The sequence below is a fragment of the Melospiza melodia genome, chromosome 10 (assembly GCF_035770615.1).
Source record: "Melospiza melodia melodia isolate bMelMel2 chromosome 10, bMelMel2.pri, whole genome shotgun sequence".
Taxonomy (NCBI): Eukaryota; Metazoa; Chordata; class Aves; order Passeriformes; family Passerellidae; genus Melospiza; species Melospiza melodia.
Genome location: NC_086203.1, coordinates 19,174,166 through 19,197,373, shown reverse-complemented (window position 1 = coordinate 19,197,373; position 23,208 = coordinate 19,174,166). Strand labels below are relative to the sequence as shown.

Genomic DNA, 23,208 nt, shown 5'->3' with positions numbered 1-23,208 from the left:
GCTTTGCCCGCCCGAGCAGCTCGGCCCGCCCGGTGCCCGCCTGGAGGGGCCGGGCCGGGCGCACCGCAGCCCTTCCCGGGCGGGCCGCGCGGGGGCGCTCCCTCCCCACCGCCCCCAGCACCCCCCCCCCCCCCGCAGGAATGGTTTGGCCTCCCTCGGTGCCCGCTTGGCCCCTCCCACTCCGAGCGGCTCCGGGGGGAGCGGGCGGGGCGACGCGAGTCACCTGACTCCGCGCGGCGGGGCCGGGGTCGGGGCCATGTCGCGGCGGGAGCGGGGCCCGGAGTCGGGGCCGGGCGGTGCCGAGGTGGCTGCGGAGGATGCGGAGCCGGAGAGTCCCGACCAGTGCCTGTCGCTGCTGCCCTGGGACCGCTTCTCAGCCTGGCTGCACTGCGTCTGTGTGGTGGGCTTCGACCTGGAGCTGGGCCAGGCCGTGGAGGTACGTGCGGCGGCGGGCGGGGGACACCGCTCGCCCTGCGGGCTGCGGCGGGGCCCCGCCGGAATCGGGCGCTTCCTCTGGCCCCGGTGTTGCACAGAGGCGGGGGAAGCTCGGCCGTGCCTAAGGAAGCGTGGTTGTGCGGAGCCCCGGAGCGGCGAGCGGGGCAGCGCCCCGGTGAACCGGCTCGGCTGTCCCGGGTGAGGCTGGTGCAGCTCTGCTCATGGCGCTGCTTGTGCTGGCGGTGGGCGCTTTTAAATGGTTTGCATTGCGTCCCGGGATTTATATGAAGTACACCGTCGGCTTTCTTTGCCTACCAATGGTGCTGATTTCTATGGCGTCTAGGTGTTAAAAAATGTGACGATAAGGAGAATGTGAGTGATCTTAACAGTTCGCCAGGTCGCTGAGGTCTGCGAAAAGGTTCTCTACGGGTTCGAAGCGTTTTCCTTCAGCACAAGCTGGATGCCGGCCCCTGGCAGTGTCACAGCTGCGGCTGCGGCTCCCGGCTGTGCCCTCTGTGCAACAGGCGGGGAACCTGTGGCACAGTGTGGGGAGGGCAGGGGCAGGGACAGCCGTGGCACCGCTTCGGCAGGGATAGGGACAGCCGTGGCACCGCTTTGGGAGGGCAGGAACAGCTGTGGCACCGCTTCGGCAGGGATAGGGACAGCTGTGGCACCGCTTTGGGAGGGCACGGGGAGCTCACAGTGCTGGGAAATGAAAAGAAGAATTACTCTTCGGATCAGTTTCACATCCTGTTTTGCCCTTTTCACCATGTGACTGCACAGCAAACTCTTGGTCTGCAGGGAAAATGTCTTTTTCTTTCTCTTTTCCTTGCCTTAAAGGGGCGCCAGTGTAAATGCCTGGCAGACTGGCCTAAAATTTAACCAGGCTGTTGCAGTATGTGAAATACCTAACCGTTGGCCACAAAGAAATGCAGATAAAACCAGGATATTGTGTTAATTATCTGAGTTCTCTTCCTTTGATGTTATGCGGCGGTGTTAACAACAAAGACAAAGGTTTCTGTATAACCTGTGACTTGGGCAGCTGTTGTGCTCAGTGGCTGAGGGAAGCACAGTCTCTGTCCTGGCTGAGACTTCTCAGTTGACAGTCACGTTAATTTAACTGGATAAAATGAGTCTTAAAATGTCTACAGAACTAAGGCCTGTTTTGTTGGGGTTTTTCCCCCTCCCAGCATGTAGCTGCATGCAGAATAATTAGCTTCAGTTTATGTAGGAATTCTGGGAAGAAACACCTGCTAGTGAGGAGAAGGAGTATGAATTCAAGTCTGTATGCCAGCCTTCTGACTAAATGTGGGTAATTCAGCATCATTCAGCTTCTGAAAGTTACATTTAGTGTACAGCTGCTTAGCATATAGCAAAGGAAAGTATTAAGGGTTGGAAAAGAGGCAGTGATAGGTTTACTGCATGCAGAATGCAGGTGTTCCACTGGTGTCTGCTTTCAGCTTCACTTGTGTAATCGTGTCTTACACAGCTGGACATATTTGATGGAAGACTGAGGGGAAAACATGCCCTGGAGATTTTATGGCTGGAGGACAGGAAGGTGCTTAGTCAGAGATCAGCCAGTGGGTATATCTGTTGTTTTCTATAGAGTAGGATAGTGTTGTGTTTCCTGGAAATAAATGTACTTACATTGAGCAGAACAAGATTAAATGAGATAATGGGTTGTTAGCTGTACGGTGAGATGAGGACTGCATGAAGCTGCTCTTCCTGCCTTGAACTTCTGCTCTTCAACTAGGTCCCATCTTTGGAAGCTCTGAAACCTTCTGTGAAACATAATACTGCAATTTATGTCAAATTTCCTCTGCTCATAAGCTAGCCAAGCATTTCAGGAGTTTTGGAGTGGGTTGTGGGTTGTTTTGAGGACTTTTTTGGGTGAAATCTAGGTGTCTGAGGTTTGTCCTCTTTCCTGTATATTCTATTCCCACCTGCTTGCATAATCCCTTGTTTTGTACATCCTTTCTTTTCTGAAGTAATTGTGCTTCCGCATCTTGGTTGTGTTGCATCATTTTTGATTTCTGTGTTGTGCAAGCTTACTACATGATCTGTTTGGTTTTCTGTTAGTACAAAAAGCCATGATTTTGAGTTTATTCCTTGAGCTTCCATAGTTGCCTTTAGGGACTAGTGTTCATCCTCCAAGAGCTGGTAATAATATAGATCATGTTTTGTGTTTGAATTTTGGTTACTCCTGCCTGACTTTTGATTGCAACAGATTTCAGACAATGTGTGTTTGCTTTAAATGTAATCCTCTACTGCATTTTGCATGTACAAGTTAAATCTAAAAGATGTAATCTTGCTCTCCTTTGAGACCTTTTGCACCATAAATCTCAACTACTCAGAATGTGTGCTCTGAATGTATCTTTTTAAATTAATGTGTGTGGTCTCTAACTGGCATCCAAAATACCTTGTAAAGATGGGTGATCAAGAAAGCTTAAAAGCATATGAAGATAAGAACTGAGACATAATATTAATAGCTTACAATTGAAAATGTCCTACAGCTGGGAAGGTGTTTGAGTGTTGTACTGTTAAAATATTTGATGGAAATTTATTGCTTATATCCAGCTTATTTTCAAATAAAATAATACTGTTTTTTTCCTCTAGGTGATATATCCTCCACATTCCAAACTCACAGATAAAGAGGTAAGTCATAGTTGCTATATATCGTTTTGTTTTAGCTTAGGAAATATAAATATATTATATCTCAGAAAATATAACAGCTGTCTTTTCTTTTCCCTACCCTTTAGAAAACCAATATTTGCTATTTGTCTTTTCCAGATTCTAATTCGGGTAAGTGCTTTCTTCTCTCTGTAGTCTGTTGTTGGACTAAAGTGTGTTAAAAAAGAATTTTACAGGATGTGTTCTAGGCTTTAGATCAAGTACGTATTTATATATCTTAATTAACATTGCAATATAGAAACGTTGCAGCTAAGGTTAAATATAAAACTGCAACTGTCTGCATTGCAGTAAGGTCTGAGGATTCTTCTCTGGTTTATGTAAGTGTGTAAGACCTTCCAGATGACATTTGTGCAGACATTTCAGAATACTTGGCAGGTAAAGAATGAACATCTTAATCTTCCTCTTTAAACAAAATAATAGTATTGTCACTGTAGAGAGGAGAGTAGGCATGGAATTTGAAGGATTTAGTAAAGCTAATGGAAGTATATGGGACCCCCTTCTCATAAAGGACTAAATGTGTATTTTCTAAGTTCATAACAGTAAAATTTACTTTTAAATTCAAAAGCATTTAGAAAGATCAGTTGTGAAATGAAAACCTCAGCTATCTTGTGCATTGTTGCTGTGCCTGTAGCTGTGTGTGGTCCTGGTTGTTAAATTATTCTCCAATCTAAACTTCTGCTCTTCTGCTGCCAAGGAGAAATTGGGGCATGTGGCTTATGGGTTGGACCACCTGCAAAAAGAAATTACAGAAGTTCAGACACTTCCTTTCACATTTATTTCTATCAGAAGTCAAAGCTTGCAGGACCAGCATTGTGCCTGTAACTGCAGTGACTCTGTGCTTTTGGATGCTCTGCAGTATGACAGCTTGGATAGGGAGTGATGCAGATGTGTGCTTTTAATGTGTGTGAGCTCTCTCTTATGTAATTTTACAAAGTATTTTGGCTAGTTTTTCTCCTTTGTTTAAATATCACTGAAATTAAGGTATTTTCTCTGTTCTTGCTATTGTATATGCAAATAGAAGCACAGCTTCTTTCTGTTACTGAAATAGGAGTTAACTGTATGTTCTAATTACTCTCATTGTTAATGGTGATAAGTATCTTTAGTCTTTAAAAGGTATCTTGAAGGTACAAAATCATGTGTTAAGAGCAAAGGTTGCTTTCTTAAAAATTTTTCATGTATTTTTTCAAATAACAGTGTAGTATTCTACTTCAGGCAGAATAGGTATATGTGAGGAGGTTTTATTTTCAGCATTGAAAATTTCCACATTTTTGCTTTTTATGATGTCGCTATTAAGAACTACTGGTTCTTGATCATTCTTGGTAGGCTGAAGTTTCAAATGATGTAGAGGGAATAACCTGTGTAAAACCTGCCTTCCACAGGGCTGGTAGTGTATCCTGTCTGTTAGGATTTATTTTTTCATCATAGGCCTTAGCATAAAAAGAAAAGCTTTATATAATAGAGCAGTGAAGGAAGTTACTAGCTTGCAGCTAAATTTGAGGTCAGCCCATCCCAGATTTTCATGGCTCAAAAGGTTAATTCAACTTTTTTCTCTTAATATTACAAAGAGGGATTATGCCAGTACTTGTGGCTGGGAATTTAGAGGAGAAAATTGATTTAATGAGCTACTAGATCACAACAACTGTGGTTTTAAGCTGAGTTTTGCAGTACAGTTATTTTTAAAACAATGCTTTACCTTCTCTGCATGGATAATTGAAAAAAGAATAGACATTTACCAATTTTCTCTGCAAGAGCTTGTTAAATAAGAAGACATCATATTCTGAATGATATTTGAACATAGTAATGATTAAGGGTAATTTAGAACTTCTGTGTGTAGATTTTTATAATAGTTCTTGAGGGCTTTTTCCCTTTGGATGAAGGGAAGGAGCTTTGCAAAGTTAAAGCAAATATTTAGTGCTGCGGTATTGGCATGTGCTGTGGTTTTTCTTATCATTGCATCCTTGCTGAGCACGTGTTACCTGTTGGAATTCAAGGTCCCATCTCACCGTGTTTTGCTTCTTTTGCTTTTATCTTGGTGCACGGAGGGATTCTGAGTGCAGCTCCAGGGGGGCCTGAGGCTCAGCCCTGGGTGCTCTGTGCATGTCACTGTCACTCAGGGGTTGGGCTGTCTGTGCTTGCTGCAGCAGAATGGATGTGACTGAAAGAGAAGATGAAATGGAGCTTGAAAGTCTGGTGAAACAGTTCTGCTGAGAATTTGTTACATTTTTCTCTAAGAAATTCATTTTGATAGAAGTGAAGGAAAACTTTGCTCCTTGGGGATATTACTGGGAAGTCCTACTCAATTTCACTCAGTTTTCAGCAATTAGCTTTGCAGCATTCAAAATGATGAGTCCTAGACCTGCCTGTGGAGTTACAGATCAGCATAATGCACTCCTACAGTGTGACATCTGTATGAACTGTATGGTGTCAGAAAAAGAGGGAAAGTGCAGCCATGTAGCAGAGGAATGACATGGCTAAGATGATCAGAACTGTACAGGCATGCCAATGAAATGGGGAATGGCAGTAGGAGAAGAGCCATTTGACCTGTTTGAGGACATGATTGTTTTCCTTGTTGCAGACAGTATATTTACTGTTGGCAAAGATGCCAAATTTACCACTTATAAAATTATAAATATATTCATGTTCACAAGGGCAATGCAAGATAAATGAACCAAAACTCTGATACCTCTTTGGCTGTAAGCAAGTGCTCATGTTAAACAAGGCTCAAGCTGTGAATACTGTCTGTCATTTATCTCTTCCCCATGCAGGTTGTCTTGGGGACACACAATTTTGTTTTAGATTCCGACGGTCTCCTGGAAGGAAAGTCTCATTCTGTTGTTTTCTGGACCAATTGGATAGAGATCTACCAGTTTACTTAAAGGTTGGATATGAGAAAAAAATGAAGTGAAATTTATTTTGGGTCATGTTAATTTGTGGGTCTTCACCTTTAAATATAACGTTTGAAAAGAAAGATCTCTGAAGTGGATGTCGTGAAAGTCAAAACTCGTGTTTTTTGTAGCTAATAATAAGAAGAATAAGTTTCATTAACTATTCTTTGTTTTATTAGTGTGGATTTTGGATTACAAGGAATTAAATTGAAGCCCAAATCTGTTTCATTATTGACTAGGAACCCATAGACAAAATTGTAAGAACTGTTACTGTTGTGGAAATATGAAGTTCTTTATAACTTAATTTAAACAGTTCCAAGCAAGTTGGGCTGTCTCAGTTTCCACCCTTCAATTTTGAAGCTGGAGCAGTTACCTAAAAGAGATAGTGGCCAAAAGTTGTTCTCATCATGTCCATAGGCAATATTGAGGCCTCTGGGAGCCTGGTTCTCAAACTCAATTTAGTTCTGTTTATGTGGCAAATACCCGAATTCCTCTTTGTAGAAAGGATAAAGCTGATGTCTTGTCTTTGAAGTTTGGCAGCCTACTTCCTTAATATTCCAAGAATCTTTTGTAAAACTAATACACTGAAAGACTAGGTTTTATCTCTTCAAGTTAGGGCTTTAAGGTTTTTAACTGCTAAAATCTTTTTAGTGCTACTTTGCAGAATAATAAAAGTTGCTTTATTCTTCAAGAAATTATTTCTGGTTTTGGTTTCAGAGTGTGTCAGGAGAATGTAGATAGAAAAATAGTAAAGCCAGAAAGCACAGCTGTTTCCCCATGATGATGTTTTCTCCTTGAAGTACTTACTAAAGAAGATAATGTTAATAAACACAGTAATCCTTCTAGTTTATTGTATCTAATCAACTTTGGAGCTCACAGGGGAATAGGCTTTTAAACTATGTTGAATGCTTCAAAAAGCAGGGCAGTAGCAGGTGATTGTATTGAATTCTTTCTTGTCTTTTGCAGAAAGACTCAGCATATTACTATGGCTATGTGTATTTCAGACAAGTTCGAGACAAATCATTAAAAAGAGGCTATTTCCAAAAGGTAATTTCAGTTCTTTTAGGAAAATATTAATTTAGAAATTTTTTTTCAGTGACTGCAGAGGAACAGGAAAACTTGCTTTCTAACTAAATTAGTTGTTAATTTATAGTAAATTGTTGGAATTTTACATCAGGTATGCTGTCAGAAGAGATAGTTTTCTGTCTATGTTTAAAAACAAAAAAGTTGGGTAGTTTTGGCAGTTGTTTGTCTGCAGTTTGCCTGTAGTCAGATGTGTGGTTGGCTTGCATGTGTGAGAGAAGTCCCACTTGGACTTGTCTGAGGGTAACAGGTGCAGTAGAACTGAGGGCAAGTGTTGACTGAAAATCTCTTTTGTTACTCTTTATTCCAGTCACTGGTCCTCATCAGCAAGCTGCCTTATGTCCATCTCTTTCGTACCATGCTTAAGCAAATTGCACCAGAATATTTTGAAAAAAGTGAAGCTTTCCTGGAAGCAGGTAGTGGTCCTATAATGTTGGACTCTTACACTATCACATACTTCTTCTGGAGAAATAAACAACACTGTGATGTTCTAGTTTGTGGTTTTGTCTTCTTGCAGGGTAGAGGGTTGAAATTTTAGCAAACTGGCTTCACTTCTAGATCATTGAACAGAGCTAATTGAATTCTGGATCTTCCCTGGGAGAGTTGGAGATCCCTCCTGAAACCCCTCTAGGGTTGTGTGTGTTTCAGGACCAGCTGTTGAGCACAAGGAGCTGATGGCAATCCTTACTTTGTGCTCTTCATCACCCAAATCCTTTTGGGCAGTCTGGCAGCTTTTGCTGAGCAGCTGTACAAATGTCATCTTGCTTGAGGTTTGGTTTTTGTGTGTGTGATTTGTTTGTTTTTTGACCAAATGGAAAAAGTGACAGAGCAGCACTGGTAACAGGTGCCTCAGCCTCACTGCAGAGCTGAAAGAGCTGGAGAAAAACAAATAGAAAAGTTATTTGCTCTTTGCCTGGAAGAGCTCTGTTTTGTGTACTGTGCCTGCCCCATACAGCTTTCATGGTTTTGTGTTTTCACTGAGAAACAATTTGTGTAAACCATGAAAGAATTGCATTTTTCAATCACCTGTTTTCTTGAGAGGTTGTATTATGAGCAAAATAAGCTCAGCAGAAACTATGAGAATTATGTTTTATATTCATAATGCTTTACAAGAAAGTGCTGGAAAACTTTGTAGCCAGCTACAAAGCAGCTTTTTCCTTAACTGCTTAACTATTTATTGGTTCTGCAGTGGCCAATATACATAAATGGAGGTGTTCTTTTCAAATTTTTTTAGTATGTACTTTCATGGTTTCCCAGGTAATGTTTCTTCAACTAATTTTAAGTCTTGTTATTGCAAAAATTGGAAGACCAGAGAACACTGTTTTCTTGGAATGAAAATCTTTATCATTCTAATGGAATAATGCATACATAATGTCCAAAAGGTAAAACTTGAGTGTGATTGAGAGACAAGTAGAACTGCTGTGAATTATTAGCACTAATTTCAAGTTGCAGTGTGCACAAAGGTGACTCTGTGATCATGGTTTATAGCTTGCAGAAACTTTGGTATTTTTCTTTCAGTTTGCAGTGACATTGATCGTTGGCCAGCACCAGTTCCAGGGAAAGTTCTGCAGTTGCCTCTTATGGGTCTCATAATGAAGGTGAGGACTCCTGCACTTGTTCCTCTCTGAGGGTGTTTTCCCCACCTTTCACTGTGCAGTTCCTCACTCCCTTGTGCCTTGTTTTTATTGTCCTGATCTTCCAAACAGGAGTAGATGTTTACAGCACTCAGAGTGAAGGTCTGGGAGATCTTGATTAAGTGCTTTAATTGAGGGGAGGAGGGGAGGATCTTTTATAGTGCTTAGGTTAATATTAATTTTAGTAGCTACTAAAAAGTGATGTTTCAATACGATTACTAGTTGCAGTGTCTGTATTATCCCTCCTAGAATTTGCATTCTAGGAGACTTCAGTGCTAATTATGTTTGTCAAATCAAACATAAAGTAGCCCTTGAAAATACTGAGAGTTAAATTCCAGTCAAGCAAATTAAATATTTGCTTGACTAAAAATCATTCTCATTCCTGAAAGTTGATGAGAAAATCATTCTCATTCCTGAAAGTTGAGTAAAAATCTTTTTTGTCCTGCACACCAGAAATAATTGCTTGTTTGTATTTTTAATGGCAGTGAAATATGTCTGAAGAAAGCCATTAGAGGTTGTATCTAGGGTGTAGTGAAGAACTGTTGAGTTTAAACAGTGGTTAAGAACTGGGCCTCTGGGAGTTGTGTTAATTTCATAATCCGTATGAAGTGCAACTAAATGGATTTGATGAAGTCGGAGGTTACAGCCAGAAGTACCTTCCCAGCAGAAACTCTCAAGTTTTTGGAAAGAGAGGGAGAAAAAGAAGTTTCTGAAATTATACTACATCAGAAATTTAAAAGAATGGTTCTGGATGCTGGGTGGTGAGGAGTCTCAGATGTGTCTTTTTTGGGCATTGCCTGCATTTATCTCATCAATAATTCTCACCCATGAGAACTGAAATTGCATTCCTAAACTGAGTAAAGCCATAATTACTGTCCAGTGATATTGTCCCTGCTTTTTATACCGCTTGGGCAGTTTTAAGTGTTGTGTGTAAATGACATCCATTTCCACTATGATTCAATTTGTTACACTCAAGACTTACAGATGCAAACTGTGAATCCAGAGAAGCCTCCCATGTTCAGACTATTTGGATTCTGGCAAGTATCACTTGCCAGAACATCTTGATGTTTTAGGAGAGAATTTTTTCCTGAAAGTAATTCTGTACCATCTTAAACCCCCAAGACCTGGTTTCAGGTCATTCTTTCCAAAATTTAGAGGTATTTTTATTGAAATTACAGCTATAATTTTGACTCACTTTACCAATAGTCTCTTTTTAAACTGGAGTATTGTTTTCATATTCTATTAGTCAGTTTGCAATTGGAAATTGTGTAGGTGTAAGTTCTGTAGAGGAAATAAGTGTCATGCTGTAATATATATCCTCTATACTTTGAGAGGATATATATAATATATATCCTCTCAAAGTATTACAGATTTTCTGTAAGTCAGCATTTGAAGTGTCTGCTGATTCAATACAAGGGAAAATAAATCTTTCTTTTTCTTTCCAAGTTGCGGATTCCAACATATCGTGACAAGCCTGGAACAACACCGATAGTGCAGAATATGCACCAGGTAGTGATTAGATACTGATACTGTATACAGCCCCAGACAAAGCCAGAGATCTGCTTCATTCTGTAAACTTGTTAGTTAGAAAAGATGGGTAGCAAATCGTCATACACTATGATAATAATGAAATCCACAATCTTTAAAACTTTGAATGGAGTAGTCCAGATTTGGATTCTTCATTGAAAGGATATTCTAACCCAGTAACCCTGAGCAGGGAGAGATGTCCAGGTCCTGGAAGAAGATAGCTGGCTGACAGTTACTAACCTGAACATCCTTTTAATGTTTGGATAGTTTGGGTTTTTTTGAGGATGAATCCAGAATTAAAAGTCTTTAGCCATAGAAGACGTTTATAAAACAATTCCGTCTGTTTCTTCATGTACAGTTGTTTGAAACAGCTTCAGTATTTTGATTTGGGGGGGGGGTGTCTGGGGAGATGTCTTGCTCGTAGAACACAAAGGTACTTGTGGAGATAATGTACTATATACTGCAGCAGTACATGAATAATTAGACTATATCCTGTCTACTGTCTGTAAGCATTTAAGGGAAACCATTTCATTTAATACCTAGGTGTTCTGATGACTAAAAACCAAGCATTGCGATGTCTTTTAGGCAGATGCTCAGATCTCCATGGCTTTACCGACTGTTCATGAAGTAGATCTTTTCAGGTAGGAGCTTGGACTGATTAATTCCTAGCTGTGAGCTCCCACATGTTTTTGATTTATGGCAGTTCCTTAACACATCTCATGGCTTGTAAGCTAACATTTATCAGTGTTGGTTTTAATTTTTTTTTCTGTCAAGTTTGCTAAAACACAGTACTGACAATATACAGGCTGAAATGGCAATAAACAAATAAGTTCACTAAATGTTCCATTTTACAAGAGTATTTTATGTTTTTCAAATTACTATTAAAATACTACCACAGACTTCTTCTTTATGCCTTTGTTAACCAGAAGAAATATTTAATTTATATTGTCAAATGTATTAAAATACCTCAATCTGCTTTTAGGTGTTTCTGTCCAGTGTTCTTCCACATTCAGATGCTTTGGGAGCTGGTGCTGCTGGGAGAACCACTTGTTGTGATGGCACCATCACCAGCAGAATCTTCAGAAACTGTGTTGGCCCTTGTTAGGTAAATGTAGTAGAGCTTTCTAACTATGGCTGAGGGAGTTGGTGTAAGATTGCAGCTGAGTGGACCTTCATTGATCTGAGTGTGATAAAACATTACAAATTTTAGATTTGCTTCTGTGTTTCATGAAAGTTTGCACTGAGTACACAAATCAAGCTCATCCTTCTTGTACCTTGCAGCTGTATTTCACCACTGAAGTACTGCAGTGATTTCAGGCCATACTTCACCATCCAGGACAGTGAATTCAAAGAATACACAACTCGCACACAAGCCCCGTAAGTAAATCCAACCCTCTGGAGAAGATGTTGCTCAAAGCCACTCATAACCATAAATTTGTATTAAAATACTGTTTAACTATTCTGGATTTCTATAATTAGAGAATTAGGTTTAGACTTTTCTTTTTTTGGTGAGATTATCATGCAGAGTGCAGCTGCTTTTTATTCCAGTTAGATAAGACAAAAGTTACAAAACAATGCCATCATTAAACCAGGCTTGAGTTACATAGGATAATTCCCTACAGAATAAGTCAAACTGCAAGTATGAACCCAAGAAATGTTCTTGCTTTTCCATAAGGGTTTGTCTGTGCAACAGCAGCTCCAGAGTAGCTCCTTGGGAAATTCTGCTGTGTTTTAATTTTTAATTAACTGCTACACAAAGTGACTTGTAGAATTCAACACCCATACAGCTACTTTGTAAAGCTAAGTCCTAGTCAAGACAATTTAAAAATCAAATATCTCTTCACTAAATGTATTAGGTTATTAATGTAAATAAGTCAGAAATTATTTTTTTATGAGTGTGAATGTCCAAAACTAGTGATGTTTGAAACTACTTTAAGTATATTTTTTCTCCCTTTATTTTTTTTAAATCCTGCTGTTATTTTGAGCACATACACCTCCAGTATTTCTTAATGTATGTTATTTAAATGCAACTTGATTTTGGAATGGAATGCATTTGTTAGATTCAGTGATCTTTTGATAGATAAATTTCTTCTAATGTCAGAACAGGCAGAGGTTGTTGATGTGGATTTTTTGTTTGTTTTGTTGGGTTTTTTTTTACTGTAGTGTTCCTCTCAATTGTTGTATTGCCAGAGATGGAGCAGTGGAGAAACACATAAACACAGGCAATATGTTTTAGTTTGTGTTCCATGGGAATGGTTATGCAGTATGTAATTTAGTTTCTAAAAATAATTCCAGGAAGAATTTTGTTAAACTGTAGTAACCTACGTTTCAAAATTCCATCCACTCTTCTGTAGCAAAATAAAAAGGTTGGTCACTGCACAGATTAGTATTTGAAATAGAGCTGAAATTGCCCAGACTTTCTTATGGAAAACAAAAAGTTGGAAAGATTGGAGATAGTTTTAAAAACCTACGGCTCTTAGTGAGGTGAACAATCCGAATTATGTCTATTCCATGTATTATCTTAATAATAGAGTGGAGCAGAGAAACTTCTGGGTAGTGTACAGAAAGTGTTAAACTTTGGGATTTCTAAGACCAGTCTAACAAAATGATGATAAACTATTTTTAAGATGGCAGTTTCAGTGAGACTTACTGCTGTATTCCTTAGCTGATGTTTGACTGAAAAATGGATGGCAACCACTCTGTTGAAAAACATGTTCGTACCTCATCCTATTAGTGCCGTAAATCCCAAATTTTGCAGGCCTGTGCTGCAGCACTGTGCTCTTACTGCCCCTTGTTCCCTGTGTGCCCAAGCACAGAGCAGGCAGAGAAACCTGGCACAGAGTGAGCTGGGGCACAGTGCTCTTCAAGTGCTTGTGCTGCTTCACTTGATAACTGCTGCTTAAAGCAAGTGGGATATTAAGTGTCTCATTTGCTTAATGACATGCACATTCAAGTACTGAGAGTTTGTTATCATCAAACCTTGAAAAGTAGCAATTTGTCTTTCAAATATGGGTCAGATTCCTGCTCATAGAAAAACAAACAAAAAACCAACACATCACAAAACCCCAATTACAGACAATGTGCTGTTCTCACCATTGCAAGTGGGCAGAATTTAGCCAAGTTTAAGCAGATGATGTCATTTTTATTCTGTTCAACAATTGTTGTTGTTTGTACTTGAAGATAACTGTCTTCTTTTCTAAAACATTGAAACTTTGATAAACATTTGTCTCTTATGTGCAATTTAAAATGTAACTCTTAAATACCAAAGGAAAATAATTTCAAGTTAACGACTTGAAATTAACCTTTTCTGTTTGTAAAGGCTGAAGCTCTTGCTGTCATATTTTAGTCATTGTCATTACTTTTCTAGGCCATCTGTCATTCTAGGGGTGACAAATCCCTTTTTTGCTAAAACACTCCAGCACTGGCCTCACATTATCCGAATTGGAGATATCAAACTTCCAGGTAAAATAGAAATATTTTCTACAATTCTGTGCAAAGGGATCTGTGTGCTTATTTATTTACCAACATATATAATTTTGTTCCATTTATTTAATTTAATGCAAACTAAATTTTCATGTATGTAAATCTGTCAAGTGAAATTAGAATTTTGACTTCTCTGTGTCTTTTCAAATCTAGTATCTTAAATGCAAAAGATAGTAATAGTCATTAGTAATAATGTTCTACCTTTCAGAGAATCCTGAATTTGTATCTCTCCCAATAAGGTATTAAAATGAGACATAATGTATTACTGATGTTAATTTTAGTGTGAATAGAATATAATAAATCAGTCACAGCCAGCACAGAATATGACACCCATGTGAAAGCTATTTTTGAATGTTACAGTAATCTTAAAAGTTGTTGACAATATTTTTATAATATATTTCTAATCTGGCAATATTCCAGTAATTATTAATTGTTCAGTCTGGATGATTTCCTTACACAATCGCCTAGAATTTTTATGTAATGTTTGGATAAAATGTCAGTTGCCACCACTGGAATTATTGTGGGGAATTCCTGAATGTAGCTGTTTGCTGCTGCAAGTTCACTACACTGTTCTGACAGTGGGAATGCATAAATATGCAATTAAGATAAAACACCATAAAATTAATTTTTGTATAAGAAGTTAATTTTGACTTCTGAGTACACTGAATTAATTAAGGATTGCATACTGTGCTCAATATAATTAAGCAAGGTTTTGCTTAACTTGAAAATACCATGTCTGTCTGTGGTCAGAATACCTGTGGGGGCTTAGGGTAGTGTGGGGAAGTGTTACTTTGCTGCTGTGTAGCTAATGTTTGGAAAGTAGAATCTTAATTAACTCTGGAAATCCATTTAAACAGGTGGCCTTCAAATCTGATATACAGTTTCAAGTATGAAGTTCTAGTTTTGATGTAGCTATAGGAAATGCTTAGTCAGGAAGTTCTAGAGAGGCATCTGTCTGACCTGTCTTTAAAAATTTATATTTTATTTCTTTAGGGACAAAGAAGAGTTCTGATTGTGTTTTGTTGGTTTTTTTCCTTCATTTTTCCCCAACTCTGCAGTTCCAAGAGCGACTTAACTGTTACTGTTTCTAAACTCGAGCATCCAGATAGATTTAGGAGGAAGGTTCTGATGAGGCTGCAAGACAGTGAACAGGGTTTAGGGTCTTCTGGTTGGAGCAGGATAAACTGGAAAAACAAAAGCCTTTAGTATGGCCTATGACAAAGGAGACTTAAATTCATTTTCTTACAACACTTAATCTGTGGCTTCTATTTGATTTTATTCTATACAAATTTTAATTATGCCAAGGTACCAAAGATTTGTTCCCAAAAGCATTTACACTAAGGGGAACAAGGGCAAATGGACTAAAAATATGAAATTAAGAAAATAATTATTCTCTGCTATATATCTGTATGTTGATTGGCTGTTTGAATTCAGAAGGTCATCCTTTGGCTGGTTTTGTTTGTGGGGCTTTTTCGGTTCACTTTTTGCTTGTTTGGGTTTTTGTTGGGATGGTTTTTTTTTTTCAGGTGGTTTTTTTTTTTCTTTTCAACAAGGAACACTTATATGAAATAAAAAGTCTATTTGCTGTTATTCATGTATTTGCTGGGTGTTTCTGGATATATACTTGGATTCTTGTCAATGTTTCTGATGTTTCTTACAATATTAGATAGCCTTCAAGTAAGGTGGCTTTATGTGTTTTGGCAGGTGAAGTTCCAAAGCAGGTGAAAGTGAAAAAACTGAAGAACCTAAAAACTTTGGACTCCAAACCTGGTAATAACTTCAGGCTTAAATTGCCAGTGTTTTCATTTTAAAATGTGTACCTCATTTCTCCTGTGGCTATATGCTGCTTTCTTTCCTTTAGGTGTTTATACCTCTTACAAGCCATACTTGAACAAAGATGAAGAAATCGTTAAGCAGTTGCAAAAGGTAATGGTTTAGATCAGTTCTTGATGGCAGCTGGTTTGTGTGTTTTGTGTGCTGTTGTACAGGGGTTTCATGTCAGGGTGCACTTAGTGTAACTGAAATGAAACTGGATTCTGGTTCCTTTGCCCCAGTTCATAACAAAATAGGTATATGTACCCCCTCATTGTAGAAAGGCTGCTGCCTTATTAGCAGCTCCTATAACTATATGAATGGTGGATCTCAATAAGTTAGCTTAATAATTTAGAGAATTTAAGGTATTTTATCTGTTCATCTGTTGAGGTTTTCCATATTCTGCCACCCCCACTCTGGTCTCTTTGGTCTAAAATTCTAACACATGAGGTGTGTAAGAATCAGAGCTTCCAGATTTTAACTGATTTGCAAACACTCCTTTATAGAAACATTTCTTTCCTTGAAATTCTTTACATGAAAATAAAAAATCAATAATTGCAAAGACAGGTGTCTGTACAAAGAACTTGATGCTATTGCTTTCCTTCCCTGGTTCAGGGTAGGAGATGCTGTGTGTGGGCATATGGCAAATGAATAGATGATAATAAATATTCATAAAAAGTAAACCCACCACAACTACCTACATCCTTTGGAGTAACAGACTGACTGTGATGTGTTGTTTTGGGTTTTTTTAAGGGAGTACAACAGAAGCGTCCTACAGAAGCCCAGAGTGTGATACTGCGGCGCTATTTCTTGGAACTGACGGAAAGTTTCATTATTCCTTTAGTGAGTTCTTAGAGTAATGGGGTTTTTACAGAAGCACTAAGGAGTAGTTTTTCTGGAGTTACCCTAAGTATAGTAGCTCTCGAGTGTAGCCCTGGAATCAGGCCTGGGCCCAGCTGGTGAGGCACAGCTGCCTCCTGCTGTCACACCTGACACTTGGCAGTGGCCCCACTCCCTGTGCCTTGGACACCTTGGGGCTCTCTCTGGCCATGCCTGTGCCAAGCCTTGCTGGAGCAGAGATGGCCACAGCTCAGACAGTCCTCTGTGGGTTAATTCTAACTCTAATGTTTGGCTGAGGGACTCAGACAATCTCTTCCAAACACTTGATACAAAGCGTGGTTACTGTTTGGAATCACCCACGATAGGGGGTGGACTGCCCACCTTCTGTGGACTGTTTCCAAAGAAAAGAGAGATTGTTTACCAGTGGCTTAAGTTCAGGATATAGATATTCTATCTGTGCATCTGCTTCCTATCCTTCTTTGTCTCGTGTCCTTCTTGAACTTGACTGGCTCAAAGTTCTGGAGTTGGGAAAATACAGTCTATATAAGATAAGCTCCTTCTTGTTTTCTCATGTGGTAAATACGCACAACCCCACCCTGTACTAACACTGGGAAGAGAAAATGCTGTGGTCACAAGCAATAAGTAAACACACATGTGGACTGTGTGTCTTTAATACTGGTTATGCAAACAACCTTTCCTTTTCCTTTCCCCAGGAACGTTACGTGGCAAGCTTAATGCCTTTGCAGAAATGCATATCACCCTGGAAGGTGAGGAAGTGTAATTTAAATGAGCTGGAAATTGGTAATTAGAGAAATTAAGGTCTGCTAATTTTTTTTTCTGTCCATAGAGTCCACCACAGCTGAGGCAGTTTAACCAAGATGACTTCATGAAGACATTGGAAAAAGCAGGACCACAGCTCACCTCAGGTTTAAAGGGAGATTGGATAGGACTTTACAGGTAATTTCTTTCATCAGCATAAAAAATTATATAAATTAAAACAGATCAATAATATTAATGCTCTTTTTCCTGAGGAAACTTAGAATCAGGATTGATTTGAGTAAGACACTTTTAGAATATATGCTTTAATAGAAATTGATAGGGCTAAGCATACTTTACTTGCTTAAATCTCTTTTTTTGCTAACATTACAGGTTTCTGTATATCAGTGTTATTTGTGGTTTTATTTCTGGTTCTAGCTTGATTCCTCCTTCCAATCAAACACAAACACAAAAATGAGGCTATTTCAAACTGGGCCTTGATCTCTTTTTTCCTCAAATTCCCTGATCTTTATTGTGTTTCAGACACATGTTCTTTACATTCTTTTCTCAATCCTTGTCTTAATTACTAGAATTAATGTTAATCTCTACTTTAGAATATTACATCTTTTTGAAAGTGTATAGAGAAAGGGTTCTAATATCTTACTCAATCTCAAATACAATTACATCTGATGATGTAGGAAACATTGTTACCACATTGTACTTAAATATAAAATGTATTTTTCTTTGGTGTTTTACCAGGCATTTTTTGAAATCCCCAAACTTTGATGGTTGGTTTAGGAGCCGGCAGAGGGAAATGACCCAGAAGTTAGAAGCCCTTCATTTAGAAGCACTCTGTAATGAGGTTAGAAAAATGTGTGCTTACAATTATATTTATCCTGTAATACAAATACACTCTCCCACAAGTCAGCTTTACTCCTGTTTTCATAGGTTGAATGTGACATTGTTGACAGTTTCGTGAATCCTGATCTAGCAAAACATGATTTAGTTAAACAAGTACAAGCTAGAACTGACACAGCAAGAGAACAATATGAAATACAGTTCACTTGTCATAACAACTGTCATCCTTTGTAAAACCTACTTTTAGGTTTGTTGTGTATTTTAAAATAAAGCGCACACACCCACCCTCAAAAAAAAAGCTTTTTCCTCTTACTTGACAATATTACTCTGTTCAGCTTCCATTCTTGACAACATATTTTCAGTTACAATACAGTTTGTAGCTTTAAAGGTAAAAATTCAGCTAGTTTGACATTCTAATTGACAGCTAATTAGATATATTTAGTAAATAAGCCTACAACTGATGCACAGTAATGGAAACCTTAGACGTGAAGTCTGTTTACATATAACAAAATTCACATAACTAATATAACACATAACTATTCTGATGTTGTAAGAGCCATTCCTTAATTAAGAAGCTGAAGTGGGTATCAATATAATTTGAATTGGAACAACTGATAGAGAAAGGAATCGCCAGAGGAGATGATGTACAGCCAGAGAGGGAATAAGAACAAAAACAAAGTAAGGCAACATTGCAGCTTTAAAACAAACAAACAAAATTGCTCTGTTTCTCAAAAGCCATTTATTTTTATCCCTTGCCTTGTCAATTCCCAAGCAATAAAAATGTAGCAAATCCAAACAGATTATTCAAATAGAGCAGACCAAATAATTTGCAGGTCGGTTATACGATTTAGACTCTATCCAACTGTATTTGACATCAACTTGATAAAAAAATAGGAAATGTGTTATAAATTTATTACTGATTCTGCTCCTTTCTTGTTTTTTCTTTTGACCCACAAAATAAATGTTCCTTTGTACATGAACAAATGTGTTTCATAGGAGAGTTCTAAAGGGGTAGGGGAGCAGAACTTCCATAAGAAAATCCACTTGATTGTATCTTACTAGTTATGAACTCCTTTAGTGCCCTAGAAACAGTAATCTCTGTCCTGAACTACTGTAATACTTTATTGTGCTGGCAGTTCTGATTTGGTAATCATTCACTGCCATTTGGCATTGTAGATGCTCTTTCTCAAACTGAGCCTGTTTGGCAGGATTTTTTCCCCCTTTAATTTATTTGTATTGTGTTTGTGTGCAAGTTTGCTGTTATGTGAAGTACAAATAAAGCAGATTTTGTAGTTCACAGTAAAGACAGTGCATGAATAAAATGAGGTAAGCAAATGGCATAGGAATAAGGAAAATACCTATTCTGAACATTAGGTCTAGATTAAGACCTCTTTTGAAAATTACATATGCAACCATGAATAATTCAATGACTGTTTTTTTATTTTAGAACTTGGTTTTCTGGAGTCAGAAGCATACTGAGGTAGAAACGGTGGATCTTGTCTTAAAGTTAAAAAATAAACTGGTAAGTAACTGAATTGAACATTACTTAGCTACATAAAAGCTTGATATAGCTGGTTTTGCAAGTACATAAATGAAAATATTCATCATTATCTAGGTAGTTTAAAGGTTCAGTCATTCATTCAGGCTTGAAAAACAGAGACAATCAATTTCAGCCATGCCTGAAAAGTTATTTGGCTTCCCAATATCATCTGGCTATGCTGGAAGCATTGTATTACTGGGGTTTTTTTAATTACTTGTAATTCTGTGACTGATCTGAATCCCCAGGGAAGAAGAAAACCAATTTTTGTTGTTATTTCTGAAAGTCCAAATCAGTGTTCTCACTGTTGTGTGGTTGCTGGGGAAACCTGCTGTTGTCCAAATTCCTACTCAGTCAGCAAATGAGGAATTCATTTTCCAGATTTTGTAATACATGACTTTGATATTTCTTAAGGTAACCTTGCATTTTTAGTACAAATCTTGTTTTCTGGTACCTTTGCAGTTGCAGGCTGACAGAGAACATCTTCCTGTGAACACTGACACACTGAAAAAGCTGCAGACACACATCAATGATATTATACTGGCACTGCCAGATGACTTACAGGACATCTTGCTCAAAACTGGCACAACATGATTTCTGCTGGGCTTTTTTGGTGCCAAAAACCAGAAGGCAAGTGGTCTCACAGAAGACAGTGGCTTACCAAGTTTGGAACACAGCTCTAAACCAGTACATTAACACTACAAATGGACTGTACTAACAGTATAGCCCACTATATCATTCTCACTGTTTTTCCACTCAATACCAATGCAACTAAAGGGATTTTTATGTCTAATACTATTTTAAATAAGTGCTCTTAAGAATAATCTGTGGGCATATAAACTGGGCCACAGTATAGGACAACAGTGCAGTGCTGGCATTGCAGAATGTTTCCCAATTGGTGCTGCTATACCCAGTCCTTCTCAGCGGTAGGCAATATTGAACCTGTACTGTCCTGTTGATGTAGTATCTGATTACTTTTATTTGTTTTTTACTTTTAGTTTTTAGCTAGTGCTAAGTCCAACTGACATATCGGTGATTTGGCCAGAATGCCTTAAAATTGAGGTGTTTTACTGCTAAATCACAGCTTTTAAAACTGTTTCAGGAGCAACTGAAATGATCAGATCCATTCTTAACTTTGTGTTTCTCCTTCTTACCATCTTTCCAAAATGATACTGATTTAGCATCTCTAAAGAAGAGAAGGCAGCTGACAAAATTTTCCTGAAAGAAAATCTCTTCCACTCAGTGTCAGTTATCAGGGTGCTCTTACATGCCTTAAAGTAATTACATACTAATTTGTGCTTTTAAACTGCTGACATCCAGGATTTCAACTGGATCACTCATGTAAATGTAAGCATGCAGTATTCATCAGAGGAAATGAACACTGTGGTGTTCTAATAGGGATTTTAAAATGGGTAATTTTGGTAGAGTTAGCTGATACACAGTCTGTTTCAGTTGGAGATCATACCAGTCAGCTCCTGTTAAAATTTTTAACTTCATTATTTTTGACTTACCCAGTCAGGTGTGTGAGGAGGTGATGAGGCTGGAGGGAGAAAATATTGGCTTCAGCTGAAAAAAGCCTCTGGACAGGTCAGACTGGCAAAAAAAGATTGTAGCATGAAATTATTCTCAGTATGTGCATACAGCAGACATGCATAAAGACTACCTTCCTCTTGCATATTCAGCAACAAGAATGGGATGTTTTATCTTCTTGAACAAGTTTCAGTGGTGTGTAAGAACTCAGCTGCTCCACATGCAGTGTTGTACTTTGACCAGTTTCAAGTAGAGCAAACATAATGCTATAGTGCACACACAGCATATACTTTTATATGTCAAGTGGATCACAGTTATTAAAAAAAATTACTCTGCTTTTAAGTGCTTGGATAGAATTTTTTACATCTTATGACATAATCCTGCTATAAGAACATGCTTTTGTATAACAAATATTTCATACCATCTTTATAAAAATTTCTTATTTAGATATAAAGTGTCACAACAGTATTTTTATGAAAATAATGTATTTTAATACTTTGTTTTGTATACAATTACTCATGACCAAAAGTTTAATGTATCTATTATGTTACATAAACTATACCACTTCAGCATTAATTGCTAATTTTCAGAATTTTTTTTTTTTGCACACCCTGTGAAAAGAATTTCTAATCCAGAAATTAAGTGGCCATTCATACCCTAAATTATCTTAACTATTTAATCTGTAGCACTGTGTTGTTTCTTGGAACCATGTAAACTGGTAACAACTATGATAACTAGCACATGACTGCAAATACGTATTTTTTTAAACAAAAATAAAGAGTTTGATTTTTTTTTTTTTCTTTGGAAGTTATGTGACTTAGATGGTGGGTGTGTTTGGTTTGCTTGGTTTTTCCCCCTCCCCTGTGTAAGCAAAGCTGTTCAGCTTGCAAAGACTGCTGCTTGATGAAGCTGTACCCCTGAGCTGCCCAGAAATGGGATGGAGTGGTGTTGTGGTTTGATTATGCATCATGGTTGGAATGAGACAGAGCTGCAGGATCCTCAGCAAAGCAAAGGGCAGGGCCTGGATTAAAGCAGGTGTTTGTTAGATTGTACTCAAAGAATGAAATAGTGAAAGGTATCTAGAATTAACCAGATACACTAAGATTGGGCCAGCTTGGAGATCCAGAAAGTAACTGTCCTCAAGCACAGGGAAGCTTCATTTTCGTAGCCCAAAAAAGAAGTGTAAATGCTGAATGCTCTGAACAGATGGGTGAGTATTGGAAACCTAGAACTGGACTCCTTCCATTACAGCTTCCTGATAGTTTTCATGGTAGGTCGGGATCATATTAACATCTTGGGCACAAACTAGATTTAAAGCATGATTGATTCCTTTATAAAAATACAGCTTTCCATCTTAATTTACACCAGGTTTTGGAATCAGAAGAACATAATTTAGAATTAGAATAAGGTTTTCAACATGATACCTAAGAGCAGTTGTGGATGCCCCATCCCTGGAAGTGTGGGCTGCACAGGGCTCTGAGTACCTCATCTAGTGGAAGGTCCTTGGATTAAGATGATCCAACCCTTCCAACCAAACCATTTTATGATTCTATGAAAACAACAGCTCAATTATCTGGCTTAGTAGCCAGATGTTAGGATCTGGTTCAGGACTATCGTAATAAAGATCATTAAGGATGTTTTTCTTTAGTAAAGGCTAAGTAAATCCCTTCTGTTCATAGAGCGTTGCCCCTGGCTTGGCTCGGTTTTACTCTGCTCTTACGTGCCCGTGTCTGGTGCCCGTGAACCGAGAGAGCTTCGGTGCCACCCCCGTGCTGCAGCTCGGGGCCTGTGAGGCGGGTCCTGCTGGGCCCGGGCTCCCTAATAATTGCTGTAGTGGTGGCGCTATATGTGTGTATATGTACAATTAATAACAGCCGTTTGTTTCAGTTTGGCTTTCTAGAGTTTTTGAGGGGGGTGGGGGGGTTGGTTTTGGTTTTTTCTTCATTAAATGACCTTGTCGCTATTGGGGTGCTTTTGGAGCGTCTCCGAGGATCGGTTTCACCAGTCTGTCCCTGTGTGCTGGGAGCGGACCCTCCTGCCGTCCCCGCCCGGCGGCGGCGAGCGCAGCGTTACCGGGGCTGCCACCTGTCCCCCGGCCAGGGCGGGGCGGCCGCAACCGGCGTGCTCCGCGCGACCC

General features: G+C 38.8%; 1 protein-coding gene across 1 annotated transcript; it reads left to right on the top strand.

Moving 5' to 3' along the window:
• Nucleotides 1-140: 140 nt before the first annotated feature.
• DENND6A (DENN domain containing 6A) lies at nt 141-21,891 on the top strand. Its single transcript, XM_063164697.1, is given in 21 exon segments — nt 141-153; nt 156-436; nt 3,052-3,090; nt 3,195-3,237; nt 5,892-6,004; nt 6,978-7,058; nt 7,405-7,510; nt 8,613-8,692; nt 10,175-10,237; nt 10,841-10,896; nt 11,238-11,360; nt 11,537-11,632; nt 13,623-13,717; nt 15,443-15,508; nt 15,600-15,664; nt 16,304-16,393; nt 17,104-17,157; nt 17,238-17,347; nt 17,906-18,008; nt 19,452-19,526; nt 20,004-21,891. Coding segments are annotated over 21 exon segments (1,884 nt in total). The 3' UTR covers nt 20,136-21,891.
• Nucleotides 21,892-23,208: the final 1,317 nt, after the last annotated feature.